This window comes from Pezoporus flaviventris, unplaced genomic scaffold, assembly GCF_033815535.1.
Source record: "Pezoporus flaviventris isolate CSIRO_AGI_PZ_B2104156 unplaced genomic scaffold, CSIRO_AGI_Pfla_v1 ptg000006l, whole genome shotgun sequence".
In the NCBI taxonomy this organism is placed as follows: domain Eukaryota; kingdom Metazoa; phylum Chordata; class Aves; order Psittaciformes; family Psittacidae; genus Pezoporus; species Pezoporus flaviventris.
The window spans coordinates 18,601,691-18,621,353 of record NW_026892554.1 but is presented as its reverse complement, the minus strand read 5'-3'; the positions used below and the strand labels follow the sequence as shown (position 1 = coordinate 18,621,353).

Below are 19,663 nucleotides of genomic sequence, written 5' to 3'. Positions count from 1 at the left end.
GCAGCAATTTCAGAAAGAGCGTTGCCAGTTCTCAGAATGCTTTGATATCAAGTGCTCATTATATACAAGAACAGTGCATCTGTTTGTGTAAATCGTGAACCTTACAGATGACCAAAACAGAGCACTTGAGCATTTCAATCCCTTTCTTCATTTCAAACTTGTGGTGTTCTGTGTTACCTTACCCTGCACCCCATTTAGGATGTGAATGTCTGCGCAGTCTGCCCAAGCCCTCCAAAAAAAGGCTGCTTACACAGTGGTTTCTTCCAGCACACTTCCAGTGACATGCTGTATTGATCTGAATGCTCTGCAGTAAATATGGTCATTTTCTATATTGAGGATCCTTTTGTATCCTGCATGTCCTCCACATTCAAAGTATGGATGTGTTAAAGGCTGCAGCAGGACTGAAATGCTCTGTATATATGCAGTGTCAACCCAAAATTCTGGAGTAAATCAAAATCTATTTCAGCCCAAAGCATGGAACGAAGTCCCCCGTTTGATCCCTTTGTGTTACAGTGAAGTTGTGATGTTGCACATCTGAAACTGCAGATCCACAGTTTCTGGTGACGACTGGTCCACCACTGCACTGCACCTGAGGTAAGGTTATCACCTCCAAATTGGTACTTCTGTTAGCAGCCGATGTGCATTGCAGTAGATGCATTTTAGAGCCGTCATGTCTGGTTAACAGCGTTAAATATAGTTGCCACTGGAATATGCAGGGCACAGCAAACTGGTTTTATTACATAACTATGAATTTGTTTACAGCTGGGTCCTAGCTGGGCAAAACAGATGCTGTAATCCTGTAAAAGGATTAAACTGTCTGGGTTACATGGCCAACATTGTGCTAAATATTTGATGTAGCATCATCTGGCACACGTTATGTGGTATTATTATTGATAAAAAACAGTAGTTATAAATAAGAAGCTATTTTTTCTTGCTTCTTTGAACTTGGAGCAAAACATTCATAGTAACAGCAGCATGTTAAGCTTAATATTTATCATTAAGTGAAAGCCTAAAGAATTACCTGAGTAATGCCTGCTATCCTTCCTGGAGGGTCCCTCTCAGCAGGAGCTGACATTTGAAGGTCCCCACTAATGCATGTTCTGAGAATCTGCAGTGACTTGGCTGATGGCAGATTTTCCTGTGCACTGAGGAGTACTTGAACTGGAAAGCCAAACGCCAGATTAATCACAGATAAAAATAGAAAGCTGCTCACTTCTCTTCGCAAAAACCAGGAATACTCTAATTCGGTTTTTGTGTGTGAAGCGGAGTTTTGTCCAGATTAAAGCCAGGAGTTATGTAACCCACTAAGGGGACTCTCAGATCAAGTTATTTTAGTGGGTTTTCATACTGTAATAGAAAGAACTGCAATTAAAACTTGAAAATGAGGACAGATCTTACTACAGAAAATCTGTAATGGGAAATATTCCTTAAATAAACTGGGACACTTAAATATGTCCTAGAACCTCATCTAGTCTGCAACTACATCATTTCTCTCATGTATGAAGTACCTGAGTGCATTCACTTCTTAGACTCAGATGTCATCAGTTATGTTATCTATGTATCACATACAGTCCTGCGGCTTCTAAAACCATTAATTTGAATATCTTGTAATCATTAATACATTCGTTCTCCCAAAACAGTGGAGAAGCACTGTCCCTAATTTTAAGATTCTGAACAGAATGAATACAGAATTGCCTTGGGAATCTATTACAGAATAGAAGCAGCCAGCAAACTGAACATAAGAAGTACTTCGTTTATCATCTTATTTTGAGTGCTGACAATTAAAAGTATTTGGATGAATAGGGAGACATACCTAAAAGAATATTCTGCCTATGCACAACGTAGTAAGTGAGAGAAGAAGCAGTCTTGGAAGTTAACGTGCCTTTATTTGAACAGGATACAATCATCTAGAAAACAAGCTAACTCTTTATCTAAGCAAGAAACAGCACAGGTATTACTGGAGAAGCAGTAGTTCCATTATCTCTTAAAATTCCTTAGAATAACAAAACACATTACAGTTTATTAGGACACTCTATTAGTGAATACTTGCCCTAGCAAGCTTTGTCATGCACTCAAATGAGATATAAGCTACCCAATCTTTAAGTTTACTAACATCCTATTACGCAAACAGTTTCAATTAAGTACTTGTACCTAATGTGAAAAATCTGCCGCCTTCCACAGCACCACATGAAGTTCTGGTGTTGAACTAACACTTAATCCACATCAATAGCTAGTTAGTTGAAATACTTGTGTAATACATTCTAAAGTCTACATAAACACCACATGCACAAAAAAAAAGTCCATACAAAGAACAGGAAGATCATTTTTCTGTTCTTTACTACTTATCCCCAAACCACTCCCAGTAAAGGCACAAAGCCAGAACCACACAAGAGGCCTTTGCAGGCAACTGCTGCTCTATTTCTAGGAAAAACAGGGTAAGAATATCTCCAGAAGACTCCTATCAGTAAAATATCCCCAGTATCTGCTTAATGTGCTAGGTTCACATGCAGAAAAGAATGAGAACTTAAATTTAGTGTAGCAGAACTTTGCTGTACGTCTTGGCTACAAGTGCCAGCTAGCTAGTCACTTGCCTATTCCAAGGCAGTACAGAGGTTCATCTCACAGTCAGCTGTTAATGGCACTGAGTAGAGATGGCATTTCTTAAATTAAATAGGTAATTATTGTTCAAAGATTATACTCAAAGTATTTGACAGTACTTTTACTTTGGATAAACAAAACCTTTAGATAAATAGGTCTTTTAAAACGTAGTGTAACTACACAACTTACCACAATGCTTCAATAATGGACTACAGATCAGAAACTTATCCCCACTTGATTATTACAGTATCTCTTTTATCAGCAAACGAAGCAGTGTTCGGCAATGAAATGCTATTGGTAACTCTTTAAATAAAGATGCAAATATATTTGTTATCCCCTTGTTGTTGTAAACAGAAGCATTTAAGAAAAAATGTTATAATAAATCTATATCCTAAGCTATCTAATATTACTTTACTAGTATACTAAACAAACTGCTTTGTGTGATTTATATACATTAATGAATCCAGACTCAACGCTGGAGTCGACCACGTTTTGTTTCAAGCAATCCTTGAGAAGTTACATTTTCACTGCTGCTTTTAAAGCATATTCAGGTACTTGTATAACCATTATCAGTGATCTAGAAACCTGCAAAAGATGATTATTTTGATGATACAGCATTCATGGTATCAAAAAATAAAGTTGAGCACTGAGCTTTCTACATAAAAATTGAACTTGAGGTATTAATACAACACTTAAAAATTGAGATTAAATCTTACCCATTGCATGTTGTCTGCAACTGTTCAGTACTTGTTACATGAGTATCGTTCCTATTTTGTTATTTGGAAGATCTACTGTTGTGCAAGGTACAAGTAAAAAGCTTTTATTAGCTATAAAATTTGAATACTGTCAAACTCCCGTCTTAAGTTCAGTACAAAAGACTAAAGCAATTGCCTAGCACTAAGGTTTAGAAAAGGAAGCATCAGGTCCTGCAGACCGCACAGAACACAACTCACTTTATACCATGCTCTGTACAGAGGTTGCCAAAGTGAGTGCAGTCCATCTGTGCGAGCTGCAGCACAGACACCTCAAGTCAAATTCCTTCCCTCTGTTCTCAACAGTGAATCTTACAGCAAATGAGCTCAAAAATGGGTTTTGTTGAGACTAAAGGCAATTTCTGGCCATGTTAACAAAGTACATTCCGTCAGTCAAAAGTGTCTGGGATGGGTAAATCACTGTCTGGACTCACACCATTTATTCAGATGGTCATCCTAAATCCTGTGAACTCTAGATATCCTTTAGGGTAAAACAAAAAGCTACTGATAAAGGCAACCCAGGGGCAGCATGGGCTGGGGCACCAGTGTCACAGTTTGAAATGTAGCAGACAAGTCCTCTCATTGAAGCATGTCACTTGAGTGAGCTTTTCAATTTGCTTTTGATAACCAAAAGGGTTCAAAATGATTTTCAGTAACTTTCATCTCTTCAGAACTACAAGAGACTCTTGTTAACCTGAAAAGCATTACTTTGCATTTAGTACAGAACAAAAATGATTCTGAATTCATCCACAAATACTTTGATTTCTCAAGTGGCTAACTTGTTAGTTTTCAACTGTTGATGTCAGAGAAGGGAACCTAGTTCTCTGGGGAAACATCACTAAACTAAACATACAACACAATTTCCTTTCAGGATAAAGTTTAAAAGAGTCAACATGGTCTAAAATCATGCACTATGTTATTCACCTACTGTATTTTGACAAGATAACTTCACATACCCACGTGGCCTTTGTGAAAAGTCTGGCTACTGTGTCCAAATATACCTAGCATTATATGAGTAATTTCTTAGCAAACACATGCACTCATGAAAGCCAGTGAGTTACTGAACACATTTGCTACAGGGCATGTTTCAAACACATCTGCTTTGCGAGACCATCAGTTTGACATAGCCTGCTGTAGAACAAAACAGACCAAAATGAAAGCTTGGCATGCCAGCACACTTTAATTCTGTATATGTGAAGTGTTTTTTCAAACTTAGGAGCCTTTTTCACTACTTTAAAAGGGAAACCCACACATACACACAAAATTCTAACAATTCTACCACCATATTAGTTCTTTACCAACTACCTACTAGCATATACCTTGGTTTAATGGTTTAAAGTTATTAAAACCCTTAAGATTGTGCATATACCAGGCATTACTTCAGAAATAAAGACACCCATCACTATTCTTCTTTAATTTTATTCCACAAAAAATAGAAAATGAAAGAAAGAGTGTTCCAAGAATTAAAGCAACTATTGGTCAACATAAGGAGCATGAAACTAATTATCTGAATGATGATTAAGGACCTGGTTCACTAAAAGTAATTCTGGGCCCCTACAGCGTATTTGTAGGCTTCTACCAGCAGCAATATAGAATACCTTTTACTGAAGCAGGTCCTTTATTATCTACAGAACACTTCATTTCACGTTCTATTTCTCCTTCTCTTTTTGTTCTTTTTCCTTCTTTTCACGTTCAGCTTTTGCTTCCTCCTCCTCATGTTGTTTTATCAACTGTTCCACCTCCTTTTGCTTCAGAACCCTTATTAATGTCTTTCCGTTCTCTCTTGTCAGTGTTGCAATTTCAACTGAAACATATGGAACAGACAGAGGTGTTAAATTTTGTCCTTCAGACAGAGCAATCATCAGGAGGGTAAGATCTGTGGTTACAACTGACAGTGAAGCAGAAGGTTCTTCTCCTGCCTCTACAAAGCAGCCTGACTGGCAAGCCAGGGTAAGGCTGAGAGCTGCTGCATCTCCTAAAAGCATTTTTCACATGACAACTAAAAATCCAATAAAGCACATCAGGTCTCTATGTGTTCATTCTGTTTTCTGGTTTTAAGCAAATGGTGTTAGCCCATATTAGCAAACTGCTTACCTTTCTCTGCAGAGAGTTTGCTAACATCCATGGTTTTGTTTAGAACCTTAATGGCTAATGCCAGGGCAGTCTTTAAGGTCATTTCTCCTTCTTTGTAGTCTTGCTTCAGCATTGACACAGCTGCCTATAAATGTCACAGAAATCAGAACAATATCTTTAAGTCATCAACCAACAGTTACTTTTTACCAGACAGTGTCAATACATGAGCGTTTCGACAGTTATCTCTTTCTGCTCTGCGTTAGTAATCAGCAACTCAGTTTAATTAGCAGAGTGCAATTTGCTTTTTGCTTGATATTTTGAGAGGAAAACCAAAAAACCCAGACCAGAACTTACAGCACTGTTATTCCCAATGCACGTAGCCTTCCACCCTCCATAATTTCCACTCGGATCACTTTGATACAGCTGAAATCCATAATGCTTGTCCCAGCCAATATAGAGCAATGAAACACCAAAAGGACGTTTTCCTGTTGAAAAGAAGGCTGTTAGCGATCTAAATTTAGTCACCAGATTGGTCACGAGCAGCAGTTATTATCTTGGATTTCTTTCTCAAACCTATTCCTTTGAACTGGGATTTAACAAGACTCTTCTGCACTTCTGCTGCTCGAGATAAGCACGCCAGCATTTCCTTCTCAGGCGTGGGCTGGGGGCGGGCAGCACAGATTTAGTTCATTTAACCCTAAGAGCAGCTCATTTCTGTCCCCACAAATTGTAATTTATCATCCCAGAACTTTAAGTAAAGACTTTATATCTAAAGCATGCAGCTTAGCTGTTAAACCATGTAACTTAACAGGGTCAAAAGCCAGATACATAAAAAGGTCATTCTTTCACACTACATATGCGTAAAATACCGAAATCACCACTTCACCTATTGGGAAACTGTACTTGGGACATTATCTTCTAACACGTTGCTTGATTCACAGAAATGGTACTTTTTTAAGTGTCACACCATTGCTACCCCTGCAGCTGGTCTTGAGATTCATTGTGCCATTATGCTGGATAGGCCCAAAATACTCGAAGGTTACATAGCAAACAATTCTCTGCTGGTCTTCTGCAGGCACTCACTTAGCCCAAGGGCACTCAAAGCACACTGTGCAGTGAGCTGGAATCCCAGCCATCATTTCTCACTCACTAAGAAGTAGCACCTTCAGCAGCGAAACAGTAACTGTGACCACCCACTCCCCTCTGAAATTTGGCTATTGTTTTTCCTTGGTTTAACTCATGAAAGAAGTTCTTGGTAGAACTGCCCTGAGATTCAGATGCTCCAAATCATGTAAGAGAAACATTCCACAGACATTTAAAAGCACAAAGGTTCATCAGACTTCACCTCCAAACTGTGTGTAAGCCTGCTTGATATCACACAGGGCAGTGACCAGCTGTTCACAGGGAATGGGCTCTTGATACTGCAACAAGTACCTAACATGAAAGAGAAAAAGTCAAGTTTTCAAAGCTTGTTTTGCTGACAGTATCCTGCGTGGCATGTAACAAGTTCCTAAGTTAGAGCCTCTTTGATCTGGCAGTTTCATTTCAAACAATCTAATTCTGCTCTACTAAACACGTTCATTTAGATTTAATACACAGAGTATCTGGCAGCACAGGGAAGTTAAACCACATTCAGTATTATCAGACCTACCTCTGAGCAATCAGTCTCAGTTCGTTTGTTAGAACGTTGGCATCCGAAGTGATTCCAGCAACACTGCAAGCCATATCCCTGCAATCAAAGCATATAAATTAACTGACTTCCTGTCAATCTCCAGCAAATGCTCACATCCTCATGCAGCGGCTCAAGCAGAACACCTCTCTGATCTAAACTACAGAGCTGCCACAGAAAACACATTCATCAGCTCCTGCCTTTAGGGTACACCAGAAATATTGCATCACCACTCCATAAGAGCAGAGGTGGGCAGCAAAAAGTAAGCAAGTCAGTATGCTAGACATACAGTTGTGAGAAGAGGCTCCTGCCAAAGGTGGTTAAGTCCCAAGTATCTTTACAAGAGCCATTAGCTACACACAAGTGCGTTCAGCACTCTGCAATGCCAAGGGAGCCACAGAGACAGGAGAGGCCTTCAGTGGAAGATGCTGCTGACACATGGTGTTTGTGCAGCTGAAGCTTGGTGATCTTGATTTGATCTTAAGAAAAATAAGCTCTTCACATCCTGGTTTCATTATCTTTTAATTTAAGATCCCTTCTGCCCAATCTGAAATTCACCACGAAGAAAAGATGCAAGCAAAGTAATCCAGGTTATTTTGAACAAGTTCTTCTTCCAAAAGATGGCAGGGCTAGCCTAGGGGACTATTCCAGTGTGCCCCCTTGAAAACTCAGTGCTTCCCACAGCTCTAGCTGCTTTCAAGATCAACACAGGATGGGAGACTGACAGGATGAAAAGCTCTTTGTGCTTGATGTGCGCCTTCTGTCGACGATGGAGCTCCACCCCCCTTACAGGGGAGCGTAATCCTGAGCACTCTTTGTTCTGACACTGCAAATTTACCTTCCAGAGAGCTAAAAAGGAAGTCATAACAGGGAAACGTATCACCTCTGCTGCAATTACGGCAAAGAAGCCTACAGCATGTTTAACCCAGTTACCTTGTTCTCTTTGGATCACAAAGGAGAAAACAAAAACTTAAGGAGGATGCTGAGCTGAAACAGCATGGCAATTCTGGTGTGCATTCTTTATTCTGTGCCTCCAATGGTATTTTGTCAAACTGACAGTTCTGTTTCCTTACCTGCTACCATAATACCACCTTGTATGGGGTAACAACAAACAGGCTGTTCCACCTAGAACATTCTTCTAGAGGTTAAAAAACTAAAGGCAACATTTCTGTTCTAGAAGAACTACAGCAGTGAACAATGACAAGAACCACACCTGCCTGAAACACTGCACAAGAAGAACAGTCACACCTCAAATCAAAGCAAGCCAGGGTGAATGCTAAAACAGCCGAGTACCAGCACTGCTCTGATACCGGTAACGTCACTGCGCAGCCCATCACCAGTTCAACTTACTCGTTCAGCTTATATATTTTCTCAGAGAAGAACACTTCATCAAGAAGCTTGTGAATGTTGCGTCTCTCTGCTGCAAGCAGAACGCCATCGTTTGCCAGAATTCCCAAGCAAGTGCCTGCGTGTCCAATGGCTTCCATTGCGTACTCAACTTGGTACAAGCGACCTAGGAAAGGATTTCAATGAGTGGCACCAAAAGCAACACTGGATGAGACCAAGTACGCAAAGTGACTTCAGTTTGCAAGAGTCTGACAAATGCTCATTGCACGACCTGGTCTGTCTTCTGCAGTCTGTCACCAGTTAATAGTGACTGAAGTGGTTGAAAAGGAGAACAAGTCAGAGAAAGAAAATCCACAAATCTGGTAAGGTAATACAGGGCATCACTAATGTGGGAAGCAGAACTGTGCTGCAGTAGAGCCAAAATGGATTGCCAGTAACGAAAACACTTGACACTAGACATTTCAAGTCCATCCCATCTAAACAACAGAGAGTAGGAGCTGTTAGTACTTGTTTCAGCACGTGCAAGAGTAACAAGGGGAGGTGTGATCACACCAGCAGAACATTATGCGCTCTGGGGTGTGCAGCAACAAACTCCACCATAGTCCAACAAAAGACGGCTGGTGAAGATTGCTCAAGTTATCCCAAATGTGGGGCAGGCGGCATCACTCGCTGATGGGGCACAGTGCTGTTAAATTAGAGCAAGTCTGCGGGGCTGCCACTTTAGACCCTGCATGTCATTACTTCTAGCAAGTAAATATGATTTCATGCGCCACATATAGCTGGAAACACGCTGCAGTCAAGCATCGCACAAGCTGTTTGTTACTTAGCTCTGAGAAGCTGGACAGAACAATGAGAGCGGGGTTAAAAAGTACCTTCAGGAGAAAATATGGTGGTTCTGGAGTCGTATCTTCGAGACTGCAAAAACCAACAGCTCGTTACATGTCCGCGTTCTCTCCCCACAAACCAGCACCCCACGGTCAGCGAGGCTCCGCGCCGCGCATCAAAGCGGTCCCGGCTGCCTCCGCCCAGGCCCCGCAGTGAGGCACCGCTTCCACCCACCCGCCCCGCCCCACCGCACCGCACCGCAGCAGGCCGAGCCGTGACTCGGCGCGCCTCGCGGCCCAGCCAAGCCGCGGGAGGGGAGCCCGGCGGCGGCTGCCACTCACCATCGTGCCGGAGCCGCGCTGCGAGCGCCGGGGACGCGGGCCTGCAAGGGAGCACAGCGCGCGTCAAGCACGGCCACACTGCACAGTCATCCTCACCGCGCCGCGGGCCGCGCCCCGCCAGCCCGCCCTTCACACCCGCCTTCCCCCCGTCCTCCCGTCCTCGCTCCCTCCCTCCCTCCCCGCACTCACTCGCGGCGGGCCGGAGCGGGCCGCTCGGCCAACGGGGTCAGGCGAGTCCGGTGCGGCCGCGAACAACCGGGCACCGACCGCCACCGCTGCGTCGGAAATGGCCGCCGCGCCTGCGCCGTGCGCCGGAGCTGGGCGAGGCCTACGGCGCCCTTCCCTCACGCCCCCCTGGGTGGGGCTGGCGAGAGTGCCCGTCCCCTCCCGCCGCAGCAGCCATAGCGCCCCCTGGCGGGAGGGCGGTGCGGAGCACGCCGAGCGCGGGAGCACGCCGAGCGCGGGAGCACGCCGAGCGCGGGAGCACGCCGAGCGCGGGAGCACGCCGAGCGCGGGAGCACGCCGAGCGCGGGAGCACGCCGAGCGCGGGAGCACGCCGAGCGCGGGAGCACGCCGAGCGCGGGAGCACGCCGAGCGCGGGAGCACGCCGAGCGCGGGAGCACGCCGAGCGCGGGAGCACGCCGAGCGCGGGAACAGCTCCGGCGCCCGCAGCGCCGCCTTTATTGCACGAGCCGGGTGTCACCTTGCCGGGACTCAGCGGTCACCCGCGGCCCCGCCGCTGGGCTCGGCCGCTGCCCGGTGCCCGTACGCTGCGGCAGTCTCAAACCACGTCTTCTCGACAGCTTCTTGGCCCACCTCGAACATGCTCATGAGGTGCCTCCAGCCGGTTCTGGCGGTGACCATGAGGTACTCCCTGTTGTCGGGGTACAGCAGCGCCGTGTGCGCGGCTATGACGAGGGACTGCGCGAACCTCCCGCTCACCAGCAGGAAGAGGGCGCCGCGCTCCGCCGCCGTGAGCGGAAGGACGCTCTCGAAGCCCGCCAGGACGTGTCCCCCGACGCGCAGAGGGTCGGAGCTCTCGATCATCATGTACATGATCGCTATGGCCACTTCGAACACGTAATACCCGTAACTCATGTCGCTGAAATCCAGGATGCCCGACACCCTGTACTGAGGAGGGTGCTCCAGGGAACTGGGCTCTACTAGAATGTTGTGGTCATTCAAATCACCATGATTGATACCTAAACGGGGAAGAAAGAGAAACCGTATGTAATAATTCTCAAACAGCAGAATGTATTCCCCCTCCACCCCCCATTTCTAAGTGAAACAGCTTTGAAAGGACACACAGAAGTTCAGACTGACACTTCAGCCACAACACTGAAGTTGTGCCAACACCAACTCCAGTCTCCTCCAGCACCAATACTGCACTTCTGGGCACCTCATCCCACTAAGAGGTGAACAGACAGCAAATAAGGACGGAACGTGACAGGAGCTTCTTCTGCTCTGGTACCACCCGTGACAAGGCTACGTGTGCTCCAAACACAGAACAGTAGTTTTCACATTAACAAACTGCCAAATCATCAACATCAATGGGAATCAAACTGCAGAAGTAGGATTAAATGGTTATTTGGGCCTCTCTGGAAGGAAGGGGTATACTCCAAGTGTTCTCATTAAGCTCATCTAGTAGCATGAGTATCATCACCTAAACAGGAAGCAACCTCATCAGAAACAGAAAGAACTGAACCTACCTCTGGACAGCACATTGCTCCCTGCTGATCCTGTGCTGTGTTTGCCCTGCACAATATCTGCACGTGTCTAACTAGGGATGAAGGATGCTGCTTTTTCACTTTTGCTTTTCCCCCTCCCAGACCCAAATGCCTGTAAGAAATGTCAGTGTCTCGCTTCAACACAACTACAATGAGAATGAAGTACTCACAGGCTCGGAAACTGCTGAGCTTGGGTACCACTTTCCCTTTGAACTGCTCAATGACTTGTTCCACAAGTTCACGGTATTTGTTCTGGCCCAAGGCATAAATGTACTGATCCAGCAGAGGAACGTTTGCCAGGTTCCAGATGAACTGACCTCGATGCAGACTTTTTACTGATGGATGATGGAATTTCTATGGAAAACACACAAGGTAGAATAGGCCATAAGTAAAAATCTTGGGTTTGTGATCAAAGGTCTTGATTCAAACCCCCTATTAACTTTTAACAGGTTTCTGATGAGACCCACTAAAAAGCACCGTGACTTTGACCACTGCTTCATAGCAAGTAAAAGTAAATACAAGTAAAAGAATAACCTGAAGAAGGGTTAAGGGAAGCATCTTAATATCTGCATACAACCTGAATGGGTTTTCTCCCATTTTTGAGGTACAAAGATTGTCTTAAGTCACTGGTCATTAATTTAACACTGATACTGACTTTCTGTAGTGCGACGTTATGCAGTGACTGGGAGGCTTTGCCGAGTCCCACACTGGCAGAGCCTGGACCACACAGCCTGCAGGGAACAGGCACACTCTACATGCATTTAAACACGGCAGCTTCTAAGGACAAGCGTTAGGATCATCTGGTACGTGAAGAAATACTGAGGAAGGGAGTACTTTATGGAGGTGCTGGACAGAGCTTTATTGTTAAGAACATCTCCCGTGGTGCATCCAGGCAGCCTAAGTATTTTAAACAAGTAAGGTCTTTAACCTCTTTCTCACTAGCAATGAAAAAGGTGGTTTGGAAAGTGACATTCAGGGAGGAAACCTTTCTCTCCCACTGCATACATACTGTGCTTATCCTTGAATCCTCTAATGCTTGGCAAGGCAGTTTTAGGGCCAGATTCTACCAGTGCATAGGGCAAATAACAACCAAAAAACAAGAGTAGCTGGCTTCCTCCTAAATATAAGCCTATGCTTGTAATTAAGGCTCTTTAAGATAGCTAAACGATAGCCAAAACTGGAACTGTGTGAAAAAGTAAGGCACATGATCAAGCATAAGCCAAAAATCACCATGCAGGATCCCTGCAGCTGTATGAAGCACCACACTCGTAGGAGAACAGCAACCAGTGTGGTCTTCCCAGCACAAATAAGACATTCCAGCAAGCTTCCCTTGGGTTACCAGGGGTGCGAAGGGTAAGGCAAAGTCGGGAGCCCTTGTTACTGTAAAGCCACAGGCAGTCACTTCACAGGCACAAACTTCTCTCCATTTAGAGGCTATGAGGCATATCCAAGCAAGGGAGACGCCAGCAGAGGAAGTGGTGGAATCTGTGCTGTGCACAAGACAACGCATGGCCCATGGCTGCGCCGGCAAGTTGGCCAAGTGGGTTAATGGGTAGAAAAGCCAGGCTGTATTTTCTGACCTGTCATCAGAAAACTTAACGCCTTAGGGGTTCTTGTTGGTGTCAATGATACTGTGAAGTTTTGACAGTGGTGATTGGAGTTTTCCTTCTTTTGAATGGAAAACCTTGGAGGGTGATAATCCATTTGTTAAGGGCCTCCGGAGCCTTTCCCATCAAAATTTGCTCTCTCATCAACTATTTCCTCCTCAGCAGGACAAGTCACAGGCATCCTTTGAGACTGGCTGGTCTATAAGAACTGTTTTAATCGCATTATAAGAGCATGCCCAGAGCATTAAGACAGCAACAGTACATTATCCTTCCCAACTGGAAATTGCCCCTGTAATTTCAGAATGTGGTTAGTAAAGCTGGCAGTTCACATTTCATAATTGTCTGGAGCTGGCAGCCAGAACATGAGAAGGAAAGGTTAATGAAAGGCAGTAAATAATGAAAGAGTTCTTTTATGTATCAAACTTAATTACTGCCTGATTTATCAGCTTCATTATCTTGTATAATTACAGAGTAAAGAAAGAACTCACTTTGCATTAAGATTATTTGACTGGGAGTGGGGCAAATGAGATAAGTGTCACAAACCTCTGTTCACTGGCACTGGGAGGGAAGGAACCAACTGTTCCTGGTGTTAAATGGTCACGGTTCTACTGAGCAGGACAGCAAGCCAAAGTGAATTCAAAGCAACAGACCAGGCAGCTGTGCCCGATGTGCATGATACAGAAATGCTTTACATGCTTCTAGTTTGAGAACCCCAGGGCTCCCTATCCTCATTTGCCAGGTTTGCAACACCAAACAGGGGAGTTTTGCAGGAGTAAAGAGAAACCCTTCTCATCCTGCTCTCAGCACAAAGCTGCATTCCAAGAGGAGCACCAACACCCTGTCATAAGCACCAGCTGGTCATGTTACTTGGGGAAATGGTTTGGGCTCAGAGGCTGGCACCCAAAAGATGAATTAAGCTGACACCTCCATCCACCAACTTGACCTTCGCAGATGAGGAAAGCACACAGCGAGCACAAGAAGAAATAGAGAGGAGTTCATTGAGCAATGTGAGGCTGCAGGGATGACAACCCACCTCTGCGAGAGCTGTATCCAGGCTGGCAGCAAGCTTGCCAATCTCATAGAACACCTGAGGGGTTGTGGCCACCTTTGCTACCGGCGTGCCTGGCAGGTAAGTCAGCAGCCTGACCAGGTACTTCTTGTGCCCAGGGCCACCATCTAACAAGGGAAGAAAGACCCTGCCAGTCACTTTGATACACACTATCGAGGATTAGTTAATGCAAGAGGCAAAAAGGGTTTATCCCAGTGTAGAAGTCATCAGGGATAGCTGATGAAACAGATGTCATTCAAAGACCTGATTCACCAGAATGCTATAGGATGATGTGCAGACCTTCTGCACTGGACTTGGAGTCTTTGTGCTAGGGATTAACTCTGCATACAGCAGGTTCCCTCCTGTGCCAATGACCCCCTCTTACACAGTTGTGCAGCAGAACAGGTTGCCCTGGGACTCCCGGCTTTTGATGGGAAGTTACAGTCAAAGCAGAAGCAGAATGTCAATGCAGTATTTCTTCCAAGCACTGTTAGAACAGTTTTTTTGCCCCACAGTTGGGCTGGAACTGTGTTTTACCCCATTCTGTAGGGAAATAATTTGTAACATCACTTAGCCAGTGAGGCTTTCTTCCTTCTCTTGTGCTCAGAACAGGTCAGAGCAACGCTTTCTCCATTACACTGAGGTTGTTTCCTAAGTGTTTGCATAGTTAATTGTTATTTTCTCTGAGTTGCTCTCCTGGCATTGTAAGTTTGGACTATTACGGCTGGACATACAGGTCACCTGATACATAACCCCCAGTATTTAGAAGTATCCCTAGAGTTCCACTTTAGCACGTGCATGGCATCCCATACAGCAAGCTCCTGCCAAGCTCAGGGTGGCAGTGGGGCAGTAAAGGTGCTCACAATCACTCACCTGACTCCAGAGACATGATGTCACCACCTTTTGTAAGATAAGGGGTAGCTGAAGGAAAGCCTTTGGCGCTGAGAAACATCATGGCCTGGGTCTGCACTTCAATGAGGTCTGGCTGCTGGCTGTCCTCCGAGTTGGTGATTTTGAGGACGTATTCGTCAGCACCTCCATCAGCACCTTCGCTTCTCGGGACACACACGTGGAAGTTCTGATCGTCATAGCTGGGGAGCGGCCTGACCCGAGACACCTTCAACCCAAACACCCTGTCCACCAGCGCAGGCACGTCTCCTTCACCAAGGGCTGGTTTGGTGAACGCCTGCAGGTGACGGTCGTTTCCAGAGGACATCCTGTCTCTAGAAGGGAAAGAGAAGCGGGACGCTCTCATCCATGTTCCGACACCAGAAGCAGCAATCACTGCAACAAAGCACATTCAGGGATGGGAGAAGAGCCTCCTGCCTTTATTAATCAAGCAAAGAGCACCCCCTAAGCCAGGCCAGGTTCCTTACATTGCAGTTTCTTGCCAGCTGCTTACTCTGTACCCCCCCCAAAGCCTTCCATGGGGATGCACTCAGTATGGTCAGACCAGGGAGATGTGAGGAGCTTATTAATCAGGACCCTTTCTACCCCAGCTAATTTGCAGTCGCAGCCTAATCCGGCACGCTGCGACCCAGGGATGGTTTCCCGAGAGCCAGAGCTGCCGAACCGCTGCCCGGAGCTCCTGGATCCGCACCTGCAGGAGACAAGCGCAGCTCAGGCCCCTCACAGCACACGGGCTCCTCCCGCCCGCGGCCTGCACAACGAACCCACGGGCGCTCGATCGCTCTCTGCCGCTCCTGCTCTGCCGCCTGCCCGGCTGCTGAGCTCCGAGCCCCGGCCCCGGCCTCGGCAGCGACCCTTGGACCGCGCGGGAGCCGCCCCAAGCTCTGCCCCGCCGGGGAGCCCCGGGGCCTGCGCGGCCTCCCCCCGCCCGCAGCGCCCCTCTCGGCCGAGCCGCCTCAGGCGGACGGGCCCATGGACCCTGCGGCCGGGCCCGCGGGAAGCGGCGGAGGAACCGGACACCCCTCGTAGCGGCCTGGTTCCAGGCAGCGGGAGAGGGAAGGCGCAGCGCCCGGGGAGGAGCGGGCTCCCGCTGCCACACACCCACGGGGATGATCCCGTTTAAATCCCTCCATGAGCGGAGGGGTCAAAGCACAAGGCCGGTGCTGAGCCCAGCCTTTAGCCTGTACCACAGTCCTCACTGGGAAGACCGGCCCAGGCCCGGAGAGCTTTACATCTCATTATGTGTACGTACAAACCCCACACTTCACATTAACTGTCCAGATGGATGCACAAATCTCTACCTTTAATTACTGCATATTTCTGAAATCTGCAATAATTGAGATCCGGCTAGGACAGAGTGAGGAATCTGAGGGTAAAAAGGGGAAAAACTCTTGGTTTTAAGTAAACCAGCCACAATTTCAGCAATACCTGCAATAACAAGGATATTAAATTGAAAACCTTGCTTTATCCAATAGGGAATTTAGAAAAGGGAAGCAAATAAAGTTCCTTGGTTTCCTGTTCCCAGTGTCACAGCACATCACTGAAGGTGCGTGACCAACCAATACGTTTCACCACTTCACTCGCCCCTCACCCCCAGAAATCACACCGGTGTGTCTCAGGAATAAAGGAGCTCCAGTAAATATTAAGGCTCCTTCTCTCCATCCCCAAGGCTGGTGATGGTTTGCCTTACTGGAACAAAACGGACAGAGCAGGAAAGCGTTCTTGCTGTTACGGACTTGATACGTAGCACTTTACAGAACAAACTGAATACACTCCTGCTGCCTGTAAGCAACCCGTGGGTGCACGTGGCAGGCTGGTACCTCACTAGCCTTGCCTTTGTTGCCATCCAGGCAGTAGTGCCGAGATTCCGTACCTACAGGCTTCTGTGCTTCGGTGTTCCGGGGGGAAGCTCACTGCCCTTGCGAGGCAACAACACCCAGGACTGAGGCTGGACTTTGGCCCCTCGCCCTTAGCTGTAAGAAAGATCAGACTTGAGTAACTGAGCGTCTCACGTGCTAAAAGGCAGTCTTCAGAGGCGTGCCCAGATCACTTGTGGAGGTCTTGTCATAGCGGTGAGCTCCAAGTGCCGTAACCATACTCCTGCTCAGCAGCTGGCTTTAACACAGGATCTCATCTCGAGTCTAGATTAAAGTCCACATTTTCCTGAAGAACAAACAGGTTAATAAAAAATGCACCTGATATAGTTATAATAGACTGGTACCTGGGGCTCAGCCAACCTAGGACACATCTTCCTACAGCAACTAAACACCCTTTGGAAGCCCGTAAGACTCCTCAAGGAGAAAACACAACACAGTTATTCTCTTTTCCTTACCCACCCCACCTTTTCACACCACTTTAAGTGTATTTTATACAATGAAATCAAACCAGATGGTAACATACAAGAAGTGTGATACAATTTTCTTTATTAAAAATAATTTACAGCATCAGTAACATTTTATGCACAATTGTCATCAACTGAACTTAAGATATATCTATACAATACTTAACTGAACTTAAAACACTGTTCTGCTGGCTTTAAACGGCAGACACTGATTTGCAGCTGCTTAAATATGATTAATATATATAGTTTCATGTCCTTATACTTAGGTGTAAAATGTATAAACATCAATGCTCTCCCAAAGCTTCGTTTGGGAGGGAGATGGAGGGAGAGGGGCACAAGGAGAGAAGACATTTAGAAAAGCAGGAACAGGTTCTTCCCCAAATCAAAATGGAGAGAAGCCAAGGTTAAATACACCCAACACACCAGTCGTACCCTCAGAAAGGGACATTTCCTCCTGTGCTGCCAGATACCATAGAGGTCTGGGGTTTTTGTGTGTGATCACAGCAACTGCTCTGACTGTACCATACCCTGCCACTGCCAGAAAGTAGGCATCACTCCTGCCCAGCTAAAGCTCACAGGTCCTCGTAGTGTGTCCAAAGTTAAACATCTCCCCTTGGCTGCAGGGCTGGTGGACAGTGCTCACGGGAAAGGGGACAGGCACACAAGTGTCACCTTTATGTGGGTGATGGGCACCTGCGAGGGGCTGCTCGTCACAGCACCCACACTTCAGGTGTGCAGGTCTGACAGGGGGGAGGCAGCGTGCACACCTGCCAAAGGTGCCACTCACTTGGGCATACGTAGGGCTGGACCCCCTGCAGCAACCACAGCAGGAGCCTGAGGCTGAACAGCAACTGTGCCAAAGCACAGCTCCAACGGGGTCCTTCACTGATTTTAAGACAGAGGAGTGCAGCAAAATTAAAGTAGTTGCTATGGTTATGAACCCCATTGTGTTTTTAAAAGATGACTAGCTTTATGGATAGTGACATCTCATGAAATTGCACTAAAATACACAAAACTGCTTTACCTCCACAGGGCTGCATCACTGCCTCCTCCTGAAGCAAGAGCATATCAGTGCACTAGAGAGGGCAGGGGCTGTGTTCCATTCCAGCATCAGCCACCACACGTGTTTCCAATGGCTTGTCATGGTTTTATTCATCATCTGCACGAAGCAACATTTTGTGCCAGCAACAAATTCCTATCTGCTCCCCAGTAACAAACAGACAGTTTCTTGAACTGAATCATACCTTTGAGCTGGGGAAAAGAATAGTGTTAGACACTGCTGTGCAAGAAATAAGATCTGCTCAATAACTCTGGATAAAATTAGCATGTGTACCACACAACAGAAACTCATTCAGCATCCATTTGAACACAGTATTCAAAAAGGCATTGATTCATCATCCGTATCAGTGGTAGGAGTCACTGGAATGTTTTTATCTGGACTAAAAGAAAACCACAGCAAAACTAGTGAAATACAGAAACAGACTATACAGAACTTGAAACTTCAGGGAACTCTGTCCAATAAAGTAAAAAAGGCGTATCACGGTTATGCCAGTGAAGTCAAAGTAATTTGTCATTTGAACTGCCACAAAACAATGTCTTGTGACCATGTAATTATGGCAGGGTCAGGTTTAAGGAATGTCAGAAACACACTATTTAAAGATTTGAATGGTGCATCTACTACCTTCATGTCTGGTTATAAACTGGAAGCAGAGGTAAGCTAAATACAGTCCTCTTGGAAGTTCTGATATTTAAGACCATGCTTATCAAGAACGACAGGTCTTAAAGCAAAACCTTGACACTTTCTAATCAAGTTACTGCAGCTTTGTCCTTCAAAAGAAATTAATCTCCGTAAATCCTAAGTGGTGGCATGAAGCTTTTCAAGATACAGGAACACAGAAACAGGGAAGACTCACTTGGGCAGATTAGAAGCTGTCAGTGCTTAGGTAACTGGTAAAACAAGCACTTGTGCAGACACTGTGCATCTTCTGTCAGTAGTCAATAAGGAACAGGGCTTTTATCATCAGTGTGCTGACCATTACATTTATGGAAGCTGCGATGGCACAAGAGCCAGGTTTGTTCAGTGGTCTGGGATTTCAGCAGGGGAACTTGATGCTTGTTTGGAAGAGCTGTAAACTAACAGCAGATGATAAAGCAGAATGGCTGCCTCGACTATAACTTATTAGACATGGGTCATCTTTAAAGCACAAGAATTTAAACAGTCCTAATGTTTTTAGAGGTACTTTGCCTAATGATATTGAAGACAGCACAGTAACAACTGGTGTGACAAAAGGACAAACCGCATCCCTTTAAGGAAATGGGACAAGCTTCAATCGGACACTGCAGCTTCCCAAAGGCCGGGGTGCTACACTTAACTGGTGTGAGCAAAGTAACCGTGAGCATGTTTTTGAATGCAGAGATGTTTGCCA

The 19,663-nt window shown here is 45.9% G+C and overlaps 2 protein-coding genes and 1 long non-coding RNA gene across 3 annotated transcripts; all 3 read right to left on the bottom strand.

Moving 5' to 3' along the window:
• Positions 1-4,753: 4,753 nt before the first annotated feature.
• On the bottom strand, positions 4,754-9,892 carry PSMA4 (proteasome 20S subunit alpha 4). The gene is made up of 9 exons (XM_061447251.1): positions 9,791-9,892; positions 9,606-9,646; positions 9,312-9,354; positions 8,443-8,605; positions 7,075-7,152; positions 6,769-6,857; positions 5,778-5,908; positions 5,445-5,568; positions 4,754-5,154 (listed from the first exon to the last, which is right to left on the bottom strand). Exons 2-9 carry the CDS (start codon positions 9,606-9,608, stop codon positions 5,000-5,002), a joined length of 786 nt encoding a protein of 261 aa, XP_061303235.1. The 5' UTR covers positions 9,609-9,646; positions 9,791-9,892; the 3' UTR covers positions 4,754-4,999.
• Positions 9,893-10,257: 365 nt separating this feature from the next.
• On the bottom strand, positions 10,258-15,233 carry HYKK (hydroxylysine kinase). Its single transcript, XM_061447250.1, has 4 exons — positions 14,861-15,233; positions 13,973-14,115; positions 11,503-11,686; positions 10,258-10,807 (listed from the first exon to the last, which is right to left on the bottom strand). The coding sequence occupies exons 1-4, from the start codon at positions 15,201-15,203 to the stop codon at positions 10,320-10,322; spliced, it is 1,158 nt and encodes a 385-aa protein (XP_061303234.1). The 5' UTR covers positions 15,204-15,233; the 3' UTR covers positions 10,258-10,319.
• Positions 15,234-18,363: 3,130 nt separating this feature from the next.
• LOC133266102 (uncharacterized) lies at positions 18,364-19,464 on the bottom strand. The gene is made up of 2 exons (XR_009742251.1): positions 19,151-19,464; positions 18,364-18,488 (listed from the first exon to the last, which is right to left on the bottom strand). It is a non-coding gene; the product is annotated as an uncharacterized LOC133266102 (long non-coding RNA).
• Positions 19,465-19,663: the final 199 nt, after the last annotated feature.

Excerpts from the sequence above, each read along its gene's own strand:
- PSMA4 (XM_061447251.1), bottom strand. Across the intron at positions 7,153-8,442 it reads AAAATATATAAGCTGAACGA|GGATATGGCTTGCAGTGTTG; the intron begins GTAAGTTGAACT and ends CTTTGATTGCAG. Across the intron at positions 5,909-6,768 it reads GGCTTACACACAGTTTGGAG|GAAAACGTCCTTTTGGTGTT; the intron begins GTGAAGTCTGAT and ends TCTTTTCAACAG.
- HYKK (XM_061447250.1), bottom strand. The coding sequence starts at position 15,203 with ATGTCCTCTGGAAACGACCGTCACCTGCAGGCGTTCACCAAACCAGCC. Across the intron at positions 11,687-13,972 it reads TGGATACAGCTCTCGCAGAG|AAATTCCATCATCCATCAGT; the intron begins GTGGGTTGTCAT and ends TGTTTTCCATAG. Across the intron at positions 10,808-11,502 it reads GCTCAGCAGTTTCCGAGCCT|GTATCAATCATGGTGATTTG; the intron begins GTGAGTACTTCA and ends TTCCCCGTTTAG.